General features: G+C 42.3%; 1 protein-coding gene across 1 annotated transcript; it reads right to left on the minus strand.

The window, feature by feature from the left end:
- Nucleotides 1–937: 937 nt before the first annotated feature.
- Nucleotides 938–19,792, minus strand: mmp25b (matrix metallopeptidase 25b). Its single transcript, XM_056297655.1, has 10 exons — nucleotides 19,700–19,792; nucleotides 11,558–11,690; nucleotides 8,690–8,834; nucleotides 8,018–8,307; nucleotides 5,103–5,282; nucleotides 4,730–4,817; nucleotides 4,158–4,240; nucleotides 3,160–3,312; nucleotides 2,061–2,354; nucleotides 938–1,211 (listed from the first exon to the last, which is right to left on the minus strand). Exons 1-10 carry the CDS (start codon nucleotides 19,790–19,792, stop codon nucleotides 958–960), a joined length of 1,713 nt encoding a protein of 570 aa, XP_056153630.1. The 3' UTR covers nucleotides 938–957.
- Between the last annotated feature and the right edge of the window lie 3,722 nt (nucleotides 19,793–23,514).

The raw sequence follows: 23,514 nt of genomic DNA on the forward strand, positions 1-23,514 counted from the left end.
CTCTCTTGCCCAAGATGGACAACGTGCAATGGATATTGTGTTTACACAATTTACAGAATGCAACAATTGAAAGGGGATAGCAGAATTATAATGGAATTATAAAATATATGAAGAATATGATGAGGAGGATGCCAAAAGGCTTGCAATGCTTTATATTGTTTTGTCTCTGGGAAATATAGATATTGAATATTGATATTCTACCCTTGTGCAGATGGTGTGAGCAGTCCTTGGCGAGTAACAGAATTGAAATCTAATGCTAAATAGTAGCTTGAAAGCAACCGTTTTGTTAGCACACAAATTAATGAAAAACGATCACAAGTTTCTATCACGTTTAGTCTTACATGCCGTTCTGTATGCTTACAGTTTTACCATACACACACACACACACACACACACACACACACACACACACACACACACACACACACACAGGGCATTAGTCCACAAATAAAGTATAAATGGTGCAAGAAGAGCAAGAAATATATTGAAATTAATTATAATCTTTTTTTTCTTTTTTTTTAAGTCTTCTGTTTGGGAATCAAGCATTTGTCTGTCCTCAACCTTTCACAGTAATTTGGCGTCCAAACATAAACCGGCATGCAAAGTCGGCTTATGAGGGCGTTTCAGAGTGCTGTATTTCAAGTTTCAATACATGACCTAAAGCAAAGATACCCTATGTAATTCTATTCTCTCAAAGAAGAAAAGAAATCCTATAGCATAATGGCAGCTGGATGTAGCTCGTAGTCATCCTATACTGTTGTCCAGACCAAAAGGTATTTAAAGTTTTCACTGATTTTTTTTTAAGACAATTTGAAACCAGCTGATGAATTGAGCTGCGGGTTAGATAACCTACTGTGGAAGTGAAGAGGAGCCAACCTCCCAGTGTAAAAAAAAACAAAACAAAAAAAGGAGTTTTACTGTTTAAATGCATGAAATTAAGAAAATAATGCATTAGCTCTATTTTCTTGTTAACACACTGCTTATCAACACAACAGCCAAGAGGAGCAGGACGCTGCTCTTCGGAAAGGCAGATGATCTGTTCAAAGCACAGCTGCAGTCTCTGGGTTTCGGAGCGGCTGGGCTGCGGGTCGGGGCAGGAGCCGGACACTGGAGCCAGTCTACAGCGATGGACTTGGGAGTGACGTTGTCTTGGTCCATTCCTCCTCTCTTCAAAACCCAAAAGAGGTTGTTCTTGAAGAAGTAGGCGTCTCCTGTAGCGACAGACAACAGCAGGCTTTCATTCCCCCGTCACTTAAAAGGAAAATTTCCCCAATGATTTTGTGAAACCGCAATCAGTACTGATGAGTCATGTAGCGGATTAACGCAATAAAACCCTTACTCCATAACATACTGATGGAGAAATTGATGTTTTCCTGCTCACAGTCTTTCCCACCATGCCTACACGTACCAGAATGCGTTGCACCTAAGCCTCTGTGTCGCCATACATTCCTGTTTTGTTTTTTGTTTATTTATTTATTTCCCCTTTTTCTACCAATTGTACTTGGCCAATTACCCTATTTTGCAAGCTTTTTCGGGTTAAAAAAAAAGCATCTGTGTTAGTGTTGTGTGATGTCATTTACACTATCGGAGACGTATCTTAGCCAAGAGAATGAGGATATGTTTTTTGTATGGCGTCTTTAGAGTAGATTAAAGTGTGAGAAACCCTGCCAAGCTCTATTTTTCCATCCAACTGATGTCACGATACGTCACTTGTCAGCCAGAAAAAGAAAAAAAAAGTTTTGCTGCCACCCCAGAGATACGGACACAATCGGGAACAACTCCAGGTGTTTTTCATGTGCTATTCCTGTCACAGATAGATACAGATAAGGTTGAACATTTGCAAATTTTCCCTTTACCAGCCCATCGATTCAAGCGCAGCTATAATCGAGATGTCTGTAACAAGAAGACAGTTTGCCATTTCTGTGGGGCTTAATACCCACTGACCACAACTTTAGACCCCATGTTATTTAAAGTAGGCCAAGGACAGTTTCCATGACAACACGATTCTCAAAAAGCAACCCGCTTTCCTGTTGTTTTGACCTTTCAACCCACTGTTATACCTTCCCCCCAGCTGATGATGTCATCCGGGTGGGCGGGGACTCCCTTCCAGAGTGTGGAGTTTCGTGGATAGCCCGCTTCCGGTTGCTTGGGCACCTGCTTGCCCGCCTGGCTATCGTCAAACCTCCAGAACTTTCCCCCGCTGAACAGGTAGAGCTTGCCGTTGTGAGCCCAGATGAAAGCAGCGTCCACCCTGTCCACCGGCTTCCCTCCGCCGGTCTGCAAGCCCCAGTCAGCCAGCGGCCGGGGGTAGCCCTCCATGGCCACGGTGTCCTTAAACACCCAGTACTGAGACCCTAGGCAAATGAGACGGAGAACACGAGAATCAAAACCAAAGAGATCACATCAGGTTTTTGTAGTTACATTTTTTCAGCCGATTGCCGAAGCACTATCTGTCTCCAATCGGTCGATTGTTTGATGTAGTGACTAAATGCAGGTAAATTGGTGACATATTGGGGACCACAGCTTTTTATAATATATCTTATAAAAGGACATAAACTTGTACAATAGCTTTATATAGTTTTGTGGAGCTAGTTTCCATATTAACAGATTTCCTTTTCAGCTGTAAGGATGTTAGGTGAATACAATTCAACCCAATCCAGCACACATGGCCCAGATGGAGTCCATGGACCTCTCTATGGACCCAGATAGAGTCCTCGGTCAGTCTCTCTCTCTCTCTCTCTCTCTCTCTCTCTCTCTCTCTCTCTCTCTCTCTCTCTCTCTCTCTCTCTCTCTCTCTCTCTCTCTCTCTCTCTCTCTCTCCTCTCTCTCTCTCTCTCTCTCTCTCTCTCTCTCTCTCTCTCTCTCTCTCTCTCTCTCTCTCTCTCTCTCTCTCTCTCTCTCTCTCGCTCTCTCTCTCTCTCTCTCTCATTTCTGAACCGAACAAAGCCTTCAACACACACACATACACACACACACACACTACATGCATAAATGTTTAAGTGTGAATAAGCACCGAGTACTTAACTTTATTTTTTCTAAAAATCCCAAAAATTATTATTCCCAGTGTCAAATTTACTGCAGGGCCAAACAGCTAAATGGATAGTATTATTTTCTCACAAACGAGGACAATGAAATCAACGCAGGATTTTTTTTTCTCACCAATGAAGAAGATGATGCAGCTGTCGCTCTTCCTCTCATATACTGCATCGATCTTATTGGTTCCTGGTGGGAGGCCGATCCAGAAGTTTTTAATGAGGGCCGGATGGAGTGAAATCAAAGAGCCATCTCGCTTCGTCCTCCAGAAATACACTCCTATAGGAGAGAGACCATGAGGGAATGTACATTCACTGTGCTTTCACTTTAAATCACTCTAAACCTTTTAGTTGTATACTAAAAAATAATTAATGTGATTATACATCCATCCATCCATCCATCCATTATCCAAACCGCTTATCCTGAGCACGTGTCGCAAGATGATGGAGCCTATCCCAGCAGTCACTGGGCAGCACATGGGGAGACACCCTGGACAAGCCGCCAGTCCATCACAGGGCCGGCACACACACACACATTCACACCTAGGGACAATTTAGTACATCCGATTCACCTGACCTACATGTCTTAGACTGTGGGAGGAAACCAGAGCACCTGGAGGAAACCCACACAGACATGAGAAGAACATGCAAACTCCACACAGAGGACAACCCGGGACGATCCCCAAGGTTGGACAACCCTGGGGCTCGAACCCAGGACCATCTTGCTGTGGTCCTGGGTTCAAACCCCGGTGATTTTACAGATGTTTCAAAATGGCTTGTTCATTTTTTTTTAATAACAAATCCAGATTTTGCCAATATCAGGCACTGAATGCAAGTTCCTCTTTTGTCCATTTGCCATGCACTGATACAGATTTAGCCATTTCTTAGCTTAATTTAAGAAAAAGACAAAAAGACATCTATTTTCCCAACAGAGAGAAAGCATATTGCTCTGTGTGTGAAACAGATAGAGAATGAAGATGGTGAGCTTTGATGGTTAACTTTTTTTTTGGTGCATTACACATTGCTCCTGGTATTTGACTTTAGTAATGTGAACTCATATTTCACATCCTCATCATTGCATTCCTAGTAGACAGAGGTGGACACAGTCCCTCTTATCAGACTCACCCTTAAAAAAGAAGACTTCTCCCCTTATATTGGCCACGGCATCAAAGCCCCCCTCACAGCGATCCAGGAAGGAGGGGTCAGCACTAAAACAAAAGAACGATTGTTCCGTTTCTCCTTTGGTCAAATACAATTTCCTAAAATGGAGTTCAGTTAATATTAACGAGAGGGCGGATCAATCCCAATCACTGTTAAAGGGCTTAGTCAGAGGGCTTTGCGGTTATAAAAAGTCAGGCCACTGCTGAGAAGAAGTCCTCAACTACATCCTCTTCCAGAAAGAGAACCAGCGTCCCCACAGAAATAAGTGCAGGAGTTGCCCCACCCGACAACAGAACTAAAGAGACCAATCAGATTAGTGGTTAAATATTTTAAAACCCACAATAATGGTCTAGTTGTGTGTGTTTACCTTGTTTTGTGGTATTGTACTACCTGGATGAGTAAGATGACTCTTCGGAGGAATCTGAGATCCCTATGTGTAATGTTTTCTTCATTAATAGAAAAGAGGAATAAATATGTGCTGACTCCAGTTTAATTGCCATGTTTTGTTTTTTTTTTTTTCATCTAGCTGCACTCACTGTGGTGTTGGTCTGGGAGGAGCAGGACTTGGGAGGTGAGGTAGGTCAGGGTCACCAACAGGGGGCGATGGTCTGCCCTCCTTTACACCTGAAACGAAAAGAACCACGGACAACAGGAAACATGAGGACATGACATCTTGCACCAACTTTAAATGTGTGCAAGTTGTGCACAGGATGTGTGTTAGGTTACAAACAAGTGTCAAGAAAAGGAAGGAAATAGGGAAACCTGTGCACAAACTTGCACGTTATAAAAGAGACCAAGCAAACCCTGAACGTCTCTGAATGTGGAGGGATGTAGCTGTCATCAACCACAGTGTGGTCTGATTTGAACTCGGGTCTATTATGAGGAACAGGGACCACTCTGATCACTGACCGTAGAGCTGCTGAATGGCCTGTCTGTCATCCTGGGGAAGGCGGTAATTCGCAATGTCTCCGACTGGGCCCTGGTAGTAGGGCTTCATGATGGATGGGTCGGAGGATGAATGAGAGAGTCCGAGAGCATGGCCGAACTCATGCACTGCAACCGTGAACAGATCTGTGCTGCTGCCTTCACCTGCAGAACATGAAATAGTCACAGAGTGAGTGTTTGTCATTTCCTGGGGAATTTGACCTCAGTGAATAAATCAATACTTATAAGACTTCTGGTTCTGTGAACCAATCAGGGAATGAACGGTATTGGTTTATTTCAGCTCTTTTAATATGAAGATCTCTATCCATCCATTATCCAAACCATTTATCCTGCTCAGGGTCACGGGGATGCTGGAGCCTATGCCAGCTGTCATTGGGCGGCAGGTGGGAAAACACCCTGGACAGGCCACTAGTCCATCACGGGGCTGACACACATTCACACCTAGGGACAATTTAGTACGGCCGATCCACCTGACCTACATGTATTTGGACTGTGGGAGAAAACCGGCACACCTGGAGGAAACCCACGCAGGCACAGAGTGAACATGCAAACTCAACACAGAGGATGACCTGGGACGACCCCCAAGGTTGGACTACCCGGGGGTTCGAACCAAGGACCTTCTTGCTTTGAGGTGACCACACTAACCACTGTACCACCGTGCCTTCCCCAAGTGTTAGCTTTTACAAGTAAATGTTATCCAAAGGACAGAACTGTTAAGTGCTCATGACTTATGAGCATATTTTAATTTTTAATACTGCAGGGAAATAAGTAGGCTACTTTAACTAAGCTGGTGATCAGCTAACAGCATTCCACTGCTGTACAGTTTATGAAGGGCTAGTGTCACCAATGCTGTTTTTCTAGATATAATAATTTTTTTTTTTAAACACGCATAACAGACAGGCAGCCATCAGCGGGTGGAGGCACAAGTGAAAAAAAAACATCCATGCCGGATTCAAGCCCCCAAGACTTTGGTTCGGTGTTTAGAGCAGTGGTCATGTCACAGGGCCATGACTCTGCAGACTTGCATTCAAACCAAACTCTACACCAGCTGCACTCACTGATAAGGCCACTCTCTCCATTTGAAATTGTGCCATTTGGCAAAATCAGCTTAGAGAATTCTCATATGGTATGAATATCTGCAAACTCTTGGCATTCGATGGCAAATGAGTGAAATGTTGCAAGTAAGTATTGCTGGGGCTTTAATCCTGAGTATATGTTTTTCCACTTGCATGACAAGTCCAGCTCTTGGTCTTTGAGAAAATAAAAATGTGTACCCCAATTCCTCCAGTCATCAGCAGGTTAACAGACAGGCGCGCACACACACATTACAGCCATGTAACACACGCCGTGCAGCGCTTCCTGGTACTTACTGATACCTCACAACAACAATTCTGCTATTCAAAACAAAACAGAGAGAACAATTAAAAATATAATAAGATCAAGATTTACTTATTTAGGCATCCATATTATCCCCTCTCTACCTGATTTGTTTAAGGCCAATATTACGCCTTTAATCCGGCGTATAAAACAGGATCTCACCCGTTTGTCCAGTTTCCCTTTGTAATTACTGGGGGGGTACACCTATTTAAAAGGAATGTTCTACCAAGCTTATTATATCCATTTCAAATGGTCCATGTATTATTATTGCGTAAATCACTATCAGAGTTGAATAATACTCTCATAGCCTTTCTATGGCAAAGCAAATGTTCGAGACTGAAACTGGCCAACCCACAGCTTCGGCTGGAGAAGGGCTCTTTAGCTGTTCCTAACATTAAACTGTACCAGCTCTCATGACTCTGCATCTATATCAGAGACTGGTTTCAAGAAGACCCAGAGTCGGGGCATCCGGGTGGCGTGGCAGTCTATTCCGTTGCCTACCAACACGGGGATCGCCAGTTCGAATCTTCATGTTACCTCCAGCTTGGTCGGGCATCCCTACAGACACAATTGGCCATGTCTGCGGGTATGTGTCCTGGTCACTGCACTAGTGCTTCCTCTGGTCATTCGGGGCGCCTGTTCGGGGGAGGGGGGGAAAACATGATCCTCCTACACGCTACGTCCCCCTGGTGAAACTCCTCACTGTCAAGTGAAAAGAAGTGGCTGGCGACTCCACATGTATCAGAGGAGGCAAGTGGTAGTCTGCAGCCCTCCCCGGATTGGCAGAGGGGGTGGGGCAGCGAATGGGATGGGTTGGAAGAGTAGGATAATTGGCCAGATACAACTGGGGAGAAAAACGGGAAAAATCCAGAAAGAAAAAAAATAAAAGAAAAAGAAGACCCTGAGTCTAGAAATGACATACTGTACAAAAAGAAAAGGCAAGATTAAGATCTCTGTCTCTCTGATTATGTCAGCTGGCTGTCTAATTCTGTATTTGACAGGTGGTTTAGCAGATAAGCTGCTTTCAAGTCATCCATTCATCATCAATTCATCATCCATTCCTTGGTGGCACTGTCAGTCAAGCAACTGAACAAGAGTAGGTGATACAAGCTAACCGTTTATCCTGTCCCACTTTGAGAACTTGTCATTTTACTGCATCTTATTTATTTTGTTATTTTTCATTGTTATTGTTGCTTTGGTTGTTGTTGCTGTTGTTGTAGTTGTTTTTACATATATAACCATTAAAACTCTAGTGGGCATATGGATGTAAACTGCAGTATGCGTATATGATGGAAGCAGCAACCTTGTCGTCCAAGCTAAATTTCTTTTTGGAGACCAGTAAACTGACATTAACCTTAACCTTAACGTTAACCTTAATAACCATCCATCCATCTCTCCCTACATACTACATACATACATACATACATACATACATACATACATACATACATACATACATACATCATCCATCTATCTATCATTCATCCATCCATCTTCCTTACCTCCATAACTCCAGATCTCATCATCATCAAAGTGAGTGTCCCCGGCAATCTGGGCCCTGCTTGGAAAGAAAGCGTGTGCCAGGGTGCCCCCTCGCCCGTCAAAAGGATACCCGTCATCATGCAGTGAGCGAGTGAAAGACACTAGGATGTCCCCCTCGCTGTCACTCTGGAGCCGTTGGAAGTGGAGGGGGGAGACGTCGCTCCAGGCTTTGAAGGCGTGTGCCAGGAGACTGTCCACTGTGCTGGGATTTAGTGAGCTGGACAGAGACTCGGACGGGTAGCTGTGGACGCTACATACCCGAGTTATGGTTTGGGTTAAGGTTAAGGTTAGCTAACCCTGTTACTGAATTATCTGTTGTTGATTGATCTTTTATTGTTTGTTATTGGTGTTCTCAACCTTGATTTTTATGAAATCAAAATCCTGTTGTTTTCAGAATCAAATACATAATCTAATCCCAAATTTTTCATTTCGACAACTTAAATTTACAAAGAAGCTCATCTTGAGGAGCATTTTCATTCTTTAGCCAGCCCATTCTGTGATTTCAACTGTTTTGCAGAAGTTTCTTTAATTGTTTTCATTTTGCTTTAAAAGTGAGCTTTTTAAACACTGACAAGGTCTTTAATTGCACCCTCATAACCAAACCTAGAGAGCATATAAGATAGAAAACACACCTCCACGTAAGATCCGTCTTCTCCCATTGAAGGCCTGTTAGAGAATACCTCTTCCTCCTCCTCCTCCTCCTCAGCATGTCTTCACTCCCAACGATATCAGGCAAGGAGCAACGCGGGGTGGACATGAGCTTCAAAGTTTCGCTGTCTTGGAGAGATGACAAACATATGCAGAAAACTCAGAAAAAATAATCAACATGTGATCAGGATTTGAAACCCCTGCCCCACCCCCAAAAAAACACTCCCTTCACCCTAACCTGCATCCACATCCTGCCACAACTCCAACCATATGCACACTCACATCTCACATATTCACTCTTCCCACACACACACACACACACACACACACACACACACACTTGTTTCACTATCCTTATGAGGACCCCTCATTGACTACATTCATTTCCTAGCCCTTAACCCTAACCTTAACCGGGCAAACTACATGCCTAACCCTAACCCTTACCCAAACGTAACCTAACCCTAATTCTAACATTAACCCTAAAACCAAGTCCTAACCCTAAAATAGACCCTTTTACTTGTGAGGACCTATAAAATGTCCACACAAGGGAGGTGGTTTCTGGTTTTTCTATCCCAATGAGGACATTTGGTCCACATTAGGATAGTGAAACATGCACACACACACACACACACACACACACACACACACACACACACACACACACACACTTTTTCCCTTATATAGGGTAAAATGCTTGTTTTTTCCTCTTGCTTCATTGTGCATTTCATGTTATATAGATGAATACCATTTGGCCGGATAAAGTGAAAGCTGTTAACTGTTATTGTTTTTGTTTTTTTATTAAGTATTATATTTCCACCCAAATATGCCGATTTTAGAAAATGTCAACAAAAGAAAGAATGGATCAGTTTGTGTGTCAATGAACAAGAGTAGAGTCTAATGACAGGAACTAATTTGATACCAAACAATTCTGACCTCTTGAATGTGAGATCTGTATGTATTAAGTCCTTTATCATTAATGATTTTATTGTTTCTAATAATATTGACTTTTTTATTATTATTGAGACATGGCTGTCCTCAGGGGACACTGTTCCCCTGAGGGAGGCAAGCCCCCTGATTTTGCATATTTTCATATACCCAGGCCCTCTGGTAGAGGGGGTGGCCTAGCTATTGTTTATAAGTTAGTTCTTAAGTGCCATCCTGTTAATTTTGGTAATTTTATTGCATTTGAGGTTTTATGGTTTTTAATCACTGGCCAAGCTTGAAAGGCCTCCTTCTTCAGCCTGATGGAGGCTTTTCGGGCTTGGTTGGCCCAGGGGTCTCCTGAAGCAGCAGACAGGAGGCCAGAAGGGCTGCAGCTTCTCCAGCTTGAGCTAATCTCCAAAATTAGGTCCTTTTTATCAATTCCCAATCTGAAAAAAAGTTGCACATGCTTTTATCTATTCTCAGCACTGACTATTGTAATGCACTTTATTCTGGTACGAGCAAGGGGTCCTTCCACCGTCTGCAGTTGGTACATAACACCACTGCGCAGCTCATTACCGAGACAAGGAGGCATGACCATATCACTCCTGTGCTTGCCCCCACACCTGCTCCCTGTTATATTTTGAATTGATTTTAAAATATTACTGCTCACTTTTAAGGCTTTAAATGGTCTTGCTCCTTCATAAATTTGTGATTTATTGACTTGATATATTCCCCCTCGACCATTAAGATCTGCAGATGGAGCCCTGCTAGTTATTCTCAGGTCTCGATTTGTGACAAAGGGTGATCGGGCTTTTGTTGTTCAAGCCCCCACACTATGGAACTCTCTTCCTATTGATCTAAGACAAACCAAGTTTCTAGCTTCTTTTAAATCCCCTCTTAAAACTTTTCTTTTAATGAAAGCTTTTACAAATGTTTTATATTTGTTTATTATTTATACTATTCTTATTTTTACTCTTACCTATTTGGTCTTACTCTTATTTTTGCCTTGTCTGTTTTGTTTTTTTTGTGAAGCACTTGGTAACATTGTTTTAGAAAAGTGTTATGTAAATAAAATTATCATTATTATTATTAATTATTACTAATGGTTGGTTAGTAACAACAGTTAGCACAACAGCTAACAGGTGCTAACTGCCAGGGGAGAGAAGCTAAAGCCTTGGCTATCAGAAGAGTTATCATTGTAAGTTACTGTCAGCTGTTCTTGGTTATTTTCCACACTTTCCAATTATGATTTAATTTAACATTCAGAATTACAATGGCTTAAGCAATGACTACCCATGCAATCCCTTACAACATCTATTCCAAATTCTGCTTCCGTCATTCACATCTTCTCTTTATCGACTCACTAACCATTCCACCTCAAGCATGTATAAAATCATTTTCTACAATACTTAGGATTTTTTGTATCGAAAATTGCCTTTTGTTCAGTTTGTCTTATTCAACAAATGAGACCATAGATAGTGAAACCCATGGCAATGTTTTATTCATTTCATAATCTTTGCCCTTTAGTTGTTAAATTCTCTCTCCTTCCTCTTATTGGGGCACAGATTCAGCTAGCTGGTACTTGAGGGCCAATGATAAAGATAGTTGAATGTGTTTGTTTACATGGGGTAACAGCATAAGCCCTCTAGTTAGGGTACAAACCAAGTCACCTGTTGCAATGCAAAGCATACAATAGAATAGAAAACCATGTGCTATGGATAGCCAAGAGTATGCAGGTTCTCTTTTCAAACATTCACTACTTCAGGTGATTTTAGCAATTAGCACACCTTTAACCTGAGGACAGACTAATGTCTGGAATCACTTTGTGTAATGATTGGTTAGAAAGAAACTTGGCACTCGATGGCACATGGTGGCCTATGTCTATAGTAGTAAAGTACGTGGTTACAGCTGAGTTCAGAGGTTGTTACCGAGCACTCCTGTTTCCCTGATACCCCCAAAACGCTGCATGACCCGGATGGCCCGTTCAATTCCCTCCTTGGTCTGCAGTTTGCCCGTGTGAGGGTCAGGGGGAGGGAGGTAGCCATACCTGCTCAACCAATCCTGAAGAAAAAGAAGAAAAACGGAAAGTCAGTCATCAAACTTTTGCACAAATATTATTAAAATCCTCAGAGACTGTGTTGTTTGTAGTGAGTGACATTCATTGTGTGTGCTTCTACCTATCCTAGATCTCAGTTTGTGCTTCAACAGGTAAGAGTCACTGATTTGATCAGACTGATGTTCCAGTCAAGGTCAAGAATTTAACAGGTTATCAAAAGAAATTTTCAATTAAGTGAGAGAGAGAAAGAATGAGAGACAAGGGAGAAGAGAAAGAATCAATACAAAGAAACTGTATTTGACTACTGACTCTCAAATAAAGATAATTTTAATTCTTTCAGCTCAGTATGTCCTACACAATATTCGGATGACTATCTACTTGGGAGGAAAATATACTAAGATGGGAACCGTAAGGAGAGAGTTTGAAAGGCTTTGATTTTGCCTTTTTCATTCACAAACTGTCAGAGAAGTTTCCTGGCCCTGTTCGCATCAGCTATTTTTTTTTCTAATCAATATTTCATTGTATGTCCCAGTTGAGTAAGTGGCCTAATGGGGGAATGGCTGTCTATTCTATGCCTATAATAACATGTAGCTACACTTAACAGCACATTAAAATAACACCGGATGCAATTTAGATGTCATGCAAAAAGCAGGCCCACTAATCAGAAATAGGAATAATAGTTTTCTTTTTGTTTCTTTTCTCTCAAGCATTACTATCTATAATCTGCAAATGCCGACTTTTTTTCTCTCCAGTGGAGCACTATACATTTCTTAGTCATCAGATTTGTTTACGGAAGTCTTCTCCATTTCCTCCTTTAGTTGCTGCAATTCTGTACAGTTGCAACAAAGCTCATTTGTGTCATTTGTGTACCAGAAAGATGAAGAAAAAAAAATAGGTCTGCCATCATCGCTTTCATCATTTCTAAATACCATCTCCACCCATCTCTCTGCAGAAAGAACGGTGTGGGTTCAGCCGTCAACTGTTTGTGGCTTGTCTTGATGTTAACCCTGACTTCACTGCCTACTATGTACAAATGTGAGCTTGTTTGCAGCCTTTATCTACTTTTTTGCAGTGAAAAACGAAATATCTGTAAACAGGATTCAGCAATTTCACTTGTTTTCAATGTTATTGGAATTTTTAAAGAGAAAGGGGAACACCATGGAATGAGGAAAAACAATATTGCGATTTGTTTAAAGGATTTTCTTGAAAACAGCACATGACATAGCAAACAATCAACACCCCTCAACATACACCATGTGGGTGGAAGGTAGGGGGATGAAGTTTTGCACCAAAGCAGGACTGAGAAATTATTTTCTGTATCGGTGCTGACAGGTGCATAATTTCCATTGGTCGCTTTTGCCCCCCACCACCACCACCACCACCACCACCTCCACCACACACACACACACACACACACACACACACACACACACACACACACACACACACACACACACACACACACACACACACATACACTTTCAAAATCTTTCTATCATTATTTTTTAGCTGCAAAAATAATGCGTAATACGCTACTGTTTGGCCAGACGTCAGATTCTGGCTGAGAATGCGAGTTGATCTGCTGATTGTAAGGACCTGATATACTCCAAAAAACTACCATCCATGGGTGAGTAGCGGATACAGGCAGCCTGCCTATGCAGTTCTATTGTACATTTTGGCATCTGTGGATGCGGACATGTGCCACACATGCGCACTTGCAAAGTTGCTCACTGAATGAACAAGCGTCCATTTATAAAAATGAAATGCCAACTGCAGCAGTTAAATCAAAGAAGGTTGAATCAGTTCATGTGGATGCAGCGTTTATTGACAGATACGATTCATCACTCAACTAAATGTTATCTTGTCTTAACTGACTGCAGGTATCTCCACCCCTTATAAACAATACAGTTGCATAACGACCGAAACCAACGACCGGTTTCATATGCAAATATGGGTGTGACCATTAACTAGAGAGTGTGTATGTGTACTATTCACAGAGGATTTTTGATTTGCACATGAAACTGGTCGTTGGTTTCGGTCATTGTGGATCGCCATCTTACAATGCTGTGATTGCAAACATTCCCTATTCCTCTGTGAATACACATAGCCTCTAACACTCTTGTTATTGGTCACACCCATATTTGCATATGAAACTGGTCGTTGGTTTCGGCCGTTATGCAACTGTATCGTTTATAAGAGGTGGGGATACCTGCATTCAGTTTAGACTGAAAGATGAAACGTACCTTTCAACAAACGTATCCAGATGAACTGGTTCACCCTTCTTTGATTTTCTTACCTGGATTATCGAGCATGCAGTGATGCATGCTCGATAATCAAGAAAAACAACATAGATGGTATTGAATGATATTCTTGAAAATAAAAAGGGGAAAACTGGACACCCAAATTGCTTCCTAACCAAACATAATAAAACTATCAACGATATGGCCTTAATTGTTAATGAATTCAATGATTTTTTTTTTTGGTGTTGGTGCTGGTGTGGCTGGGGAGATTGCAAGCACTGGCTGTAGAAATGACGTGGCAAGTAAAGATGTACAGCTAAAATAATCTTTGTTTTTAAAGGGAACAGATGAAAAAGAAATTGCTAACATTGTCAAAAGATTTAAGAGTAAGAAGTCAACAGACTGCAATGGTATTGAAATGTCACTAGTTGAAGATATTATTGAGTGTGTGGTGAAACCTCTTATATGCAATCAATCTCTGAAAACTGGTGTTTTTCCATGTAAAATGAAAATGGCTAAAGTCATACCCATATACAAGGCTGGCGATAGACACACACTCTCAAATTACTGACCTGTTTCTTTGCTTTCATAATTCTCTAAAATACTAGAAATAATATTCCACTCAAGGTTGGATGACTTTATCACAAAACATAATGTACAGCGTGAACAACAATATGGATTTAGAACCAATAGGACTACATCATCTGCACTCACTGATTTTGTGGAAGAGATAACTGCTATAGAAAAGAAAGACTATGCTGTAGGAGTATTCTTAGATCTAAAAAAAAAGCATTTGATACAGTTGACCATGATTTATTATTCATTAAACTACAAAAATATGGAATCAGATGAGTAACTCTTTCTTGGCTATCCAGTTATCTAAATAATAGGAACCAATATGTGCAAATTAATAATTATAAATCACAATTAATGAAGGTTACGTGTGGGGTTCCTCAAGGCTCAGTGTTGGGGCCATTGTTGTTTATTTTACACATTAATAATATATGTGAGGTTTCAAAAACACTAAAAATAATTTTATTTGCAGATGACACAAACCTACTCTGCAGTTGGGACAACTTGGAACAACTTTTGGATACAGTAGGAAATTAATTGAAGAAACTAAAGAGTTGCTTTGATTCAAATAAACTAACACTAAATCTAAGCAAAATGAAATTCATATTTGGGAATCAGTCAACAAACTCAAACAAGAAGCTCATTATAAATGATGTAGAAATCGAAAAAGTGTCAGAAAACAAATTTCTTGGAGTAATAATAGACAATAAATTATGTTGGAAACCACATATAAAGTATATTAAAGCAAAAATATCAAAGTCAATTGCAATACTACATAAAGTCAAAGATCTCCTGCATCAACCAACACTATACACCTTGTATTGTTCCCTCATACTTCCATACATCACCTACTGTGTGGAAGTGTGGGGGAACACATACAAAACTGTAAAGTTTTGAAATAACAACCCAGATATCAGGAAGCTGCGTTTTGGAATCTTTGGTAATACTTTTGCATAACGACAACGGTACATCTGCTAGTGTACCTACTATCCATGACGACTAACACACCTCACTTACTCTCCTACTTCCGGGCTTAACACTTAACTTAGAGCGCCCCCTAGGTGCGCCCCCTTGTGACCAGAATAAACATCAAAAACCAACACGAGAAACATTCCTAACATGTTACATTACAACCCTCATGGACATTACAACCCTCCTTTCCTTATTTTTTTTTAACAATAACTATTAACCAGTCCAACTCAAACTTTCTCTTGCATTATACCTTTTAGTGGTGACTGGTGAGTGGTGATTTTCAGCCACCAGGAGGATCTTGAAGTGGGATGAGTTTCTGGTGATGACATGGTCATTGTGTTTGGCTGTCACCATGGAGTCTTTGATGGCGATGACCCTGTATGGGCAGGGATTGTAAGCAGGGCATAGCTTCCCTTCCTTCTTTTGACGACACAGGACTCTGTCGCCTACTTTCACAGCCAAAGGAGCAGCATGACGCATCCTGTCAGCATTGTGTTTCAGCCTGTTCTTTGCCACTGCATCTGCTTGTCGTAGCTTTGCATCAGCCTGAGACTGGAAGGGAAGAGGAGATTCAGGCAACTTGATTCTGAGGGGCCTACCGAACAGCACAGCTGCAGGCGCCATACCAGTTGAGCAGTGAGGCGTGGCACGGTAGTTGCGGAGGAACGTGTACAGAGTCTGTTTCCATGGGCGACCTTCAACGTGGGCAGCACGTATGGTCTTTTCAAGGGTCCGCATGAAGTGTTCATCCTCAGCATTGGCCTGAAGCCACATCGGAGTTATCTTCCTATGCCTGAAACCCAAGTATGTAGCGAAGTCTGCATATTCCGAGCTTTGGAAGGGTGGGCCATTGTCAGTTTTTACCTCCAGTGGAATTCCCAGTGTAGAGAATATGTTGTCGAGTTTAGGGATCGTGGCTCTGGCTGACGTGGACTGCAGAATCTCTACCTCTGGATACCTAGAGTATTAGTCTATGACCACCAAAAGGTAATCATCAGAAGGGAATGGACCACAGAAGCCCAGACTAACTGTTTCCCATGGTGACGATGGTAGCTCAGACATGCGGAGAGGTTCTTGCATGTGATTAGGCACAACAGCCTGGCATGTGATGCAGCCAGCAATCATGGTTTTGATTAGTCCCAACTGACTGGCAGTGTCATAACCCAGTAGACTGCCATTACTTCCCTGTAACACGTGGAATGTTGCATTTGTGAAGCGCAATTTGGATTCGACCCGTGAGGTGAATTTTTCTAGGGCAGGCAGTGGTGTGCGTGAACCATAAGGAAATATGGGAACCGTGCATTTGGTGAGTAAGGGCTTCTGTCTCAGTCTCTGGTAAGTTGTTTCATTGATGACATTCACAGTTGCCCCTGTATCAAGCATCACGTTTATATTGCAGTCACTAACCTGTATCTTTACATGTGGGAGATTTGCTTTTGATTGGGAGACTGTGTACGGATACTCCTCAGAAGATTCTGTGCCTGCGTTGCTCGTTTCTTGAGATGTGATGCCACTGTTTCCACTGGTGTGTCCATAATGCACTGTCGACCTCTGACGCCCCCTTGTGGCCGCTTAGAGCGACAACATTTTGCGAAATGTCCATGTTTTCCCCCGTGCCGGGCACGGCATTTCTTCACGGTGGGGAAAGATACCAGAGCAGTTGTAGCATCTTTTCTTTACAGCTCCCCTCCCCACATCTACTGCCATAACATCTTCCCTTAGATTACTTTGAGCTGCATGTTGTTGTGTTTGTTCCATTCCCGATGCTTGCATCTCTGCAAGTGTCATGGTTCTAGCGAGTGAGAGGAGTTCGGTCAACGCCATCCAACGTAACGCCGCAGTTTATGACATGTGCACGTTTGAATGATCATAGTTTTGATCTCTCTTTCAACATCAGGAAAGTCGCGAGTTGCTGCTAATTGCCGCAGCCTGGTGTGATAGGAGTCGAGTGTTTCCCCTGCTAATTGCTTGGCTTGTCTGAATTTGTAGGTCTCGTAGACTATGTTGACTTTAGGGGAGAAGTACTCACTCAGTTTGTCTTTTGCTCCTTTATAGTCCTTTGCTTACCCGGTGTCAGTGAGGGTATCAAAGGTGTCCTGTACGCCTTCCCCTGCATCCAGAGCAACTACGAAGTTTTCAAAGCGTTGTAGCCACTTCTTCCAACGGACAGCTGAGTCCGTCCCATCCTCGTCGCCAGTGTAAAGTTTTGAAATAACGACTCAAATATCAGCAAGCTGCGTTTTGGAACCTTTAGTGATACTTCTGCATAACGACAACGGTACACCTGCTAGTGTACCGGCTATCCATGACTACAAACACACCTCACTTACTCTCCTACTTCCGGGCTTAACACTCAACTTAGAGCGCCCTCTAGAGCACCCCCTTATGACCAGAATAAACATCAAAAACCAACACCGGAAACATTACTAAACATGTTACATTACAACCCTCATTGACATTACAAAAACAAACACAGATCCAACTTTCATCCTTCAACAAAGAGCCATAAGAACTGTAAACAAAACCACTACAGAGAGCCTACAAACCCACTCTTTATCAAACTGAAAGCACTAAAATTTAAGGATTTGGTTGACTTCAAATCAATTCAAATCATGTACAGAGTAAAAAATCAGCAGGTACCAGTGTTCAAAAGTTGTTCCAAAGGAAGGAAAGTAAACACGATCTCGGAGGAATATGTATATTCACAAAACAACTAATGAAGACAAGTGCAAAACTTCATTGTATATCCATCAAAGGATTCAATCTATGGAACAACTGTAAAAAATAAATTAAGGTGTGTACATCAATAAGTAAGTTGAAACAACTCTTTAAAAAATAACATATTGAATAGATATAGGATGGATGAACAAAGAGGTGGACTGGGATAACATGACATGATACATGACGTGTAAGGTGCCTTGTTTGACTTGTAATGTTTTGTTTATTTTGATCTCTATGCATTGGCATTTCGTTTCTTTTCTTTTTTTCCCACTTTTGTTTTGTCTTGAAAGTTTTGTTTTGGTTTGATTTGACTGATAAAGTATAAGAAAGGGGTAGGACCAGAAAGGTTATTTACTTCATCCTATGCCCTTTTCGAACATGGTACAGTTATTATTTGTGTTGTTACAGAGAGTTTGCACCCCCCAAAAAATCACTATTATTTGTCACGCCCCGTCTGGATAGTTGAGTTATCTTTTGTTTCTCCCAGTGTTCGTTGTCTTGTACTTCCTGTTTTATTTCGATACTCACCACTTGTCTCGTTTCAGGTCCTTTACTTCCTGCCCTCGTGTGTCTCCCTCCTGTGTGATTACTTGCCCTGCCCTAATGTGTTGCACCTGTGTCTCATTGTCTCCCCTCCTCCAGAGTATACAGTCTTAGTGTTCCCTTCCTTCTTGCCAGTTCGTCTTGTCCTTGTGACAGCGGTCCAGCATTTTTTCCTTGTGTACGTTTCTTGAGCCCTACCGTTTCCTGACCTGTTTTTGCCTTTTCTGACCTCGCCTTTCGCCTGCCGATTTAGACACTGTTGCCTTGTTATCGGATCACCTGTGTACCGACCTCGTTTTTATTAAAATGACTGATTTTTGTGAACTGAGACTGAGTCTGCGTTTTGAGTCCAAGCCTGTGGTTCAGTACTGACATTATTTCCATTTGTTCTTGTGTTCCTGCCTGTGTATTTTATTTTGTTATTTAACATGTTCGGAGTAAAATCAATCGGAATCTGCGGCAGTTAAGTGTAATATCTTTCTTTGGAGATGGGATGAAAAGGATGAAAGGAAATTTGAGTTGGTTGATCAGAAGGCTATTCAGTGATTTAGCCCGGGATAATCAACTTTTCTGACTAGACCTGCTGAGACCCCCCCCCAGACCCCCGTTTTATTGTGTGCCCCCCACGTCTCAAATCAAAGTTACGCCCTTGGCCGTTGATGAGTTTGAAGAGCTCGAATAAACATCCCAATTGCAATCGCATATCTGACATGTTATTCCAGCTCCAGATGGACATTAGGAATACAATTTAATGGAGATTTAATGCTAGATAACAATTTCTGTGTTTTTTTTTTTTCATTTCTAAACGACATGAGATCATGTCATCAATCGATCAACTTATCATCCTCGCAACTTGAGAGACCTACATGCAACAATCAATTTGAGAAGTTCTGGTTGAATATTGAAAGCCATGAATGAAACAGTACTAAAGAGAGAAGTGTAAAATGCCAATCTGGACAACTCACCACCCCTCTTGTGTACTGGTCAGGCATCGGTGATGTATTTCCCGGTAGGGCAACTCCTGTCAAAACTATCCATGACAGAAGTCCGAGCTCCATTCCGATCACTGGCAAAAGTCACACGATTGAATATTCAATTTATTTTGTAGAACACATTTCCTGGTGAAATACAAGAAACACACAAACACACACACACACACACACACACACACACACACACACACACACACACACACACACAAACCTACCGCTGTATTCTCCTCCCCGTTAAGCCTTTACGTACTCTATTGGGACTAGGCAGGGCAGATCGATCAAGCTGAGCATCTCCACGATACTCTCTCTCTCTCTCTCTCTCTCTCTCTCTCTCTCTCTCTCTCTCTCTCTCTCTCTCTCTCCCTCTCTCCCTCTCTCACACACACACACACACACACACACACACACACACACACACGCACACTGCCGAAGATGCACGATCACATGAAACAAAGGAGAGAGGGATGGATTGTCCTTGGTACAGAAGCAGGTAAACTCATTTACACCCCTGTGACCGTGAGGATTTGGTCAGTTTAAAAGATAAAGATGTTTTCCATATACACTTTGTGGCGAACTCAGTAAAACTGCGCCCTGCGGTATTCACCACATGCCTTGGTGACGTCACATGTGAGACGCCACCCCACTCAGGGTCGTCCCTCCATAGAACCGCAACCCCCATTTCTGCTCTTTTGTCTTCCTCTTTTCTTGGAAAATATATTTCGGGCGTCTTTGTTCAAATACAGACGTACATGTTTCGTTCTTTTGTTTTGTCTTTTATTTTGTTTGTTTTTTCGCGCACCCTTTTATAAAGCACTGAGATCAAGTAAATGGGGATATATATATATATATATATATATATATAATGAACGAGTGTGTTCAGCAGTGAAAACGTTACGTTTATAATGAAAGAGTGTGACACAACTTTCACAACCTCAGTCAAAAATTAAGCCCATTAAATCTGATTCATACGATCCGATTATCATCATATCTGTATTTCATAATTTCCTTAAGGAGTCACACTTTCCTGATTTAATATTCATGTTTCGATTTTCATGGCAGGATTTCTTCTGGCGCACGTGTCTCTCTCTCTCTCTCTCTCTCTCTCTCTCTCGACGTGTTGACAGTATTATAAACTGTTATAAAACTATGATACTGTTGTATAAAACGACTCTAAAATCAAAATGTCCCCCTCGCGGTTCTTAAGTTTGCCGACATCATTATTTAATTGTAGGGACTGAAACAACACCACAGGAAGTGACTAATGTCTCGTGTTTGACTGTTGGCCTGCCGTTTGCTCTGCGGTCCCGCTGTTGACAGGAGTTTCAGTTCAGCAGTGACTGATCCGGACGGGTTGTCTGTATTGTCTGTCAGTGTGGGGAGATTTGATTTTTATTTATTTTTTAATTTTGAGGTACATACTTTACTGACCTCCAAGCGGAAATCACACTCTACATCTGACCCATCCTAGCTGTGTAGCTAGGAGCAGTGGGCAGCCGCTGTGCAGCACCCTGGGACCAGCTTGCCACGCCTCGGTCAAGGGCACAGACAGGAGTATGAACTCTAACATGCATGTCTATTTGAAGGTGGGGGGAACCGGAGCACCCGGGGAAAACCCAACGCAGACACGGGGAGAACATGCAAACTCCACACAGAGGACAACGTGGGAGGACCCCCAAGGTTGGACAACCACGGGGTTCGAACCCAGGACCTTCTTGCTGCGAGGCGACAGCGTTAACCACTGCACCAATGTGCTGCCGGTGTGGTGCAGTGGTTAACCAGTCCAACTGCTCGACAGTGTAGACTTCTACTATTTCACCCTAAACCCTTTTAAGACAGCCGGAGAACCAGGCTGGTTTCTGCTGCTGCGAGCCAGACCATGTAAAAGAGTCACCACTGAGGAATAAATATTAGGATGTTGTGCACTCCTTATATATGGGAAAGCAGAGGGAATTTATTGAAGAAAACGGCTTTATTGGCAGGCCTGCGATTCCTTTCTTACTTTATCTCAGTACATTTTTGAGAGAGCTTAGAGTAAAGGACACACATTATGCTGCCGTGTGTGAGCAATCTGAACTCTTCAAGTCCCATTATGGCCTCTCCTCTGCTTCTTTGCCAGCTCTGCTAAGCGTCTCTGGTATTATCTTTCCCCTTCGGCCCTTCTCCTCCTCCACCTCTGCTTTCTTTCACTTCTCTCCATCCTCCAGGGCCAATGTGAGTAATGTCATTAGCACAAAATAGCCGGAGTGCTGATGGCTCTGGTGTCCACTCCATGTTCGTGCTCCATGGAAACACCGGAGCATCCTCCAGCTGCTGAATGTTCGGACAGGGCTGCTTATGAGTGAACTTGAATGGTGTACATCAGCCCATCCATCCATTATCTGAACCGCTTTTCCTGCTCTCAGGGTCACGGGGATGCTGGAGCCTATTCCAGCGGCCATTGGGCAGCAGGTGGGGAGACACCCTGGACAGGCCGCCAGGCCATCACAGGGCCCACACACACACACACACACACACACACACACACACACACACACACACACACACACACACATACCTATGGACAATTTAGTATGGCCGATTCACCTAACTTACATGTCTTTGAACTGTGGGAAGAAACCGGAGCCCCTGGAGGAAACCCACCGCAGACACGGGGAGAACACGCAAAGTCCACACAGAGGATGACCCAGGATGGCCCACCAAGGTTGGACTGCCCCAGGGCTTGAACCTAGAACCTTCTTGCTGTGAGGCAACCACGCTAACCACTGCGCCACCGTGCCGCCCATGTACATCAGTATACCAGTGAATTATATCTTTCAATCATGACACAAAATATTACGCTGGACTGATTTCAGAATCTTGTGTGAATCGTTGAAATGAAAAGTAATTGAGTCACTTCATGAGGTACTTTGAATCACTTTTCTGAGATGCTAGCATCACCTTTCATACTACCCCGTGCATCATCCCGCTTCTCGTTCCTTACAGACAAGCTACCAGTTTCAATCAAAGAGTCATAAAATGAGAGTTTTTGGTCGATTTTTTTCCATTCCACACAATTTTATTTTCTTAAAAGGGACCCAAGGGTTGACTCCTGATAGCGCTATAACACAAACACAACATTCACACAAGATGATGATGATGAAGAAGAAGAAGAAGAAGAAGAAGAAGAAGAAGAAGAAGAAGAAGAAGAAGAAGAAGAAGAAGAAGAAGAAGAAGAAGAAGAAGAAGAAGAAGAAGCACACAGAGGGCTAATGTGACCATATGGAACGTTAAAGAAATGACAGCAGAAAGACATTTCATTTGAGATTAAAATCAGATGCAGCAACAAAACAACAATCAGAGGAATCTTAGAAGGGCTAATGAGCCTGAAAAGTACAGTAATAATATCATTTTACAATACTTGCTTCAATTCTGCAAATAATCGATTGTCAAACAGTATATATGTAGTTTTGGTCATGCTGAGTCAAAAATACCATTAATTGTGCTGCATTTTCAGTTTCACAGTTTCTGGTTGATCACTGGCTCTTTCACTTCCTGGGGCTCTTTTTGATTGTTGGCATTAGAGCTGTTGAACCTCTCGTTTCCATGTGATGTGCAATGATGTCAGATTGTCATTGGCTGATTGATACTATGTAAGCTCATTTATAGTGCTGCACAAAGAGTCATTTAGCACTGGGGATGCTGAGATTAGTGTCCTTCACTTCAAGTGTTAGACCAGCCCAAAACACAATGTTCGCATCTAAACAGTCACAAGTCACATCTAAACAGAGATTTTGACAATTAGGGCTTGC

This window comes from Lampris incognitus, chromosome 17, assembly GCF_029633865.1.
Source record: "Lampris incognitus isolate fLamInc1 chromosome 17, fLamInc1.hap2, whole genome shotgun sequence".
In the NCBI taxonomy this organism is placed as follows: domain Eukaryota; kingdom Metazoa; phylum Chordata; class Actinopteri; order Lampriformes; family Lampridae; genus Lampris; species Lampris incognitus.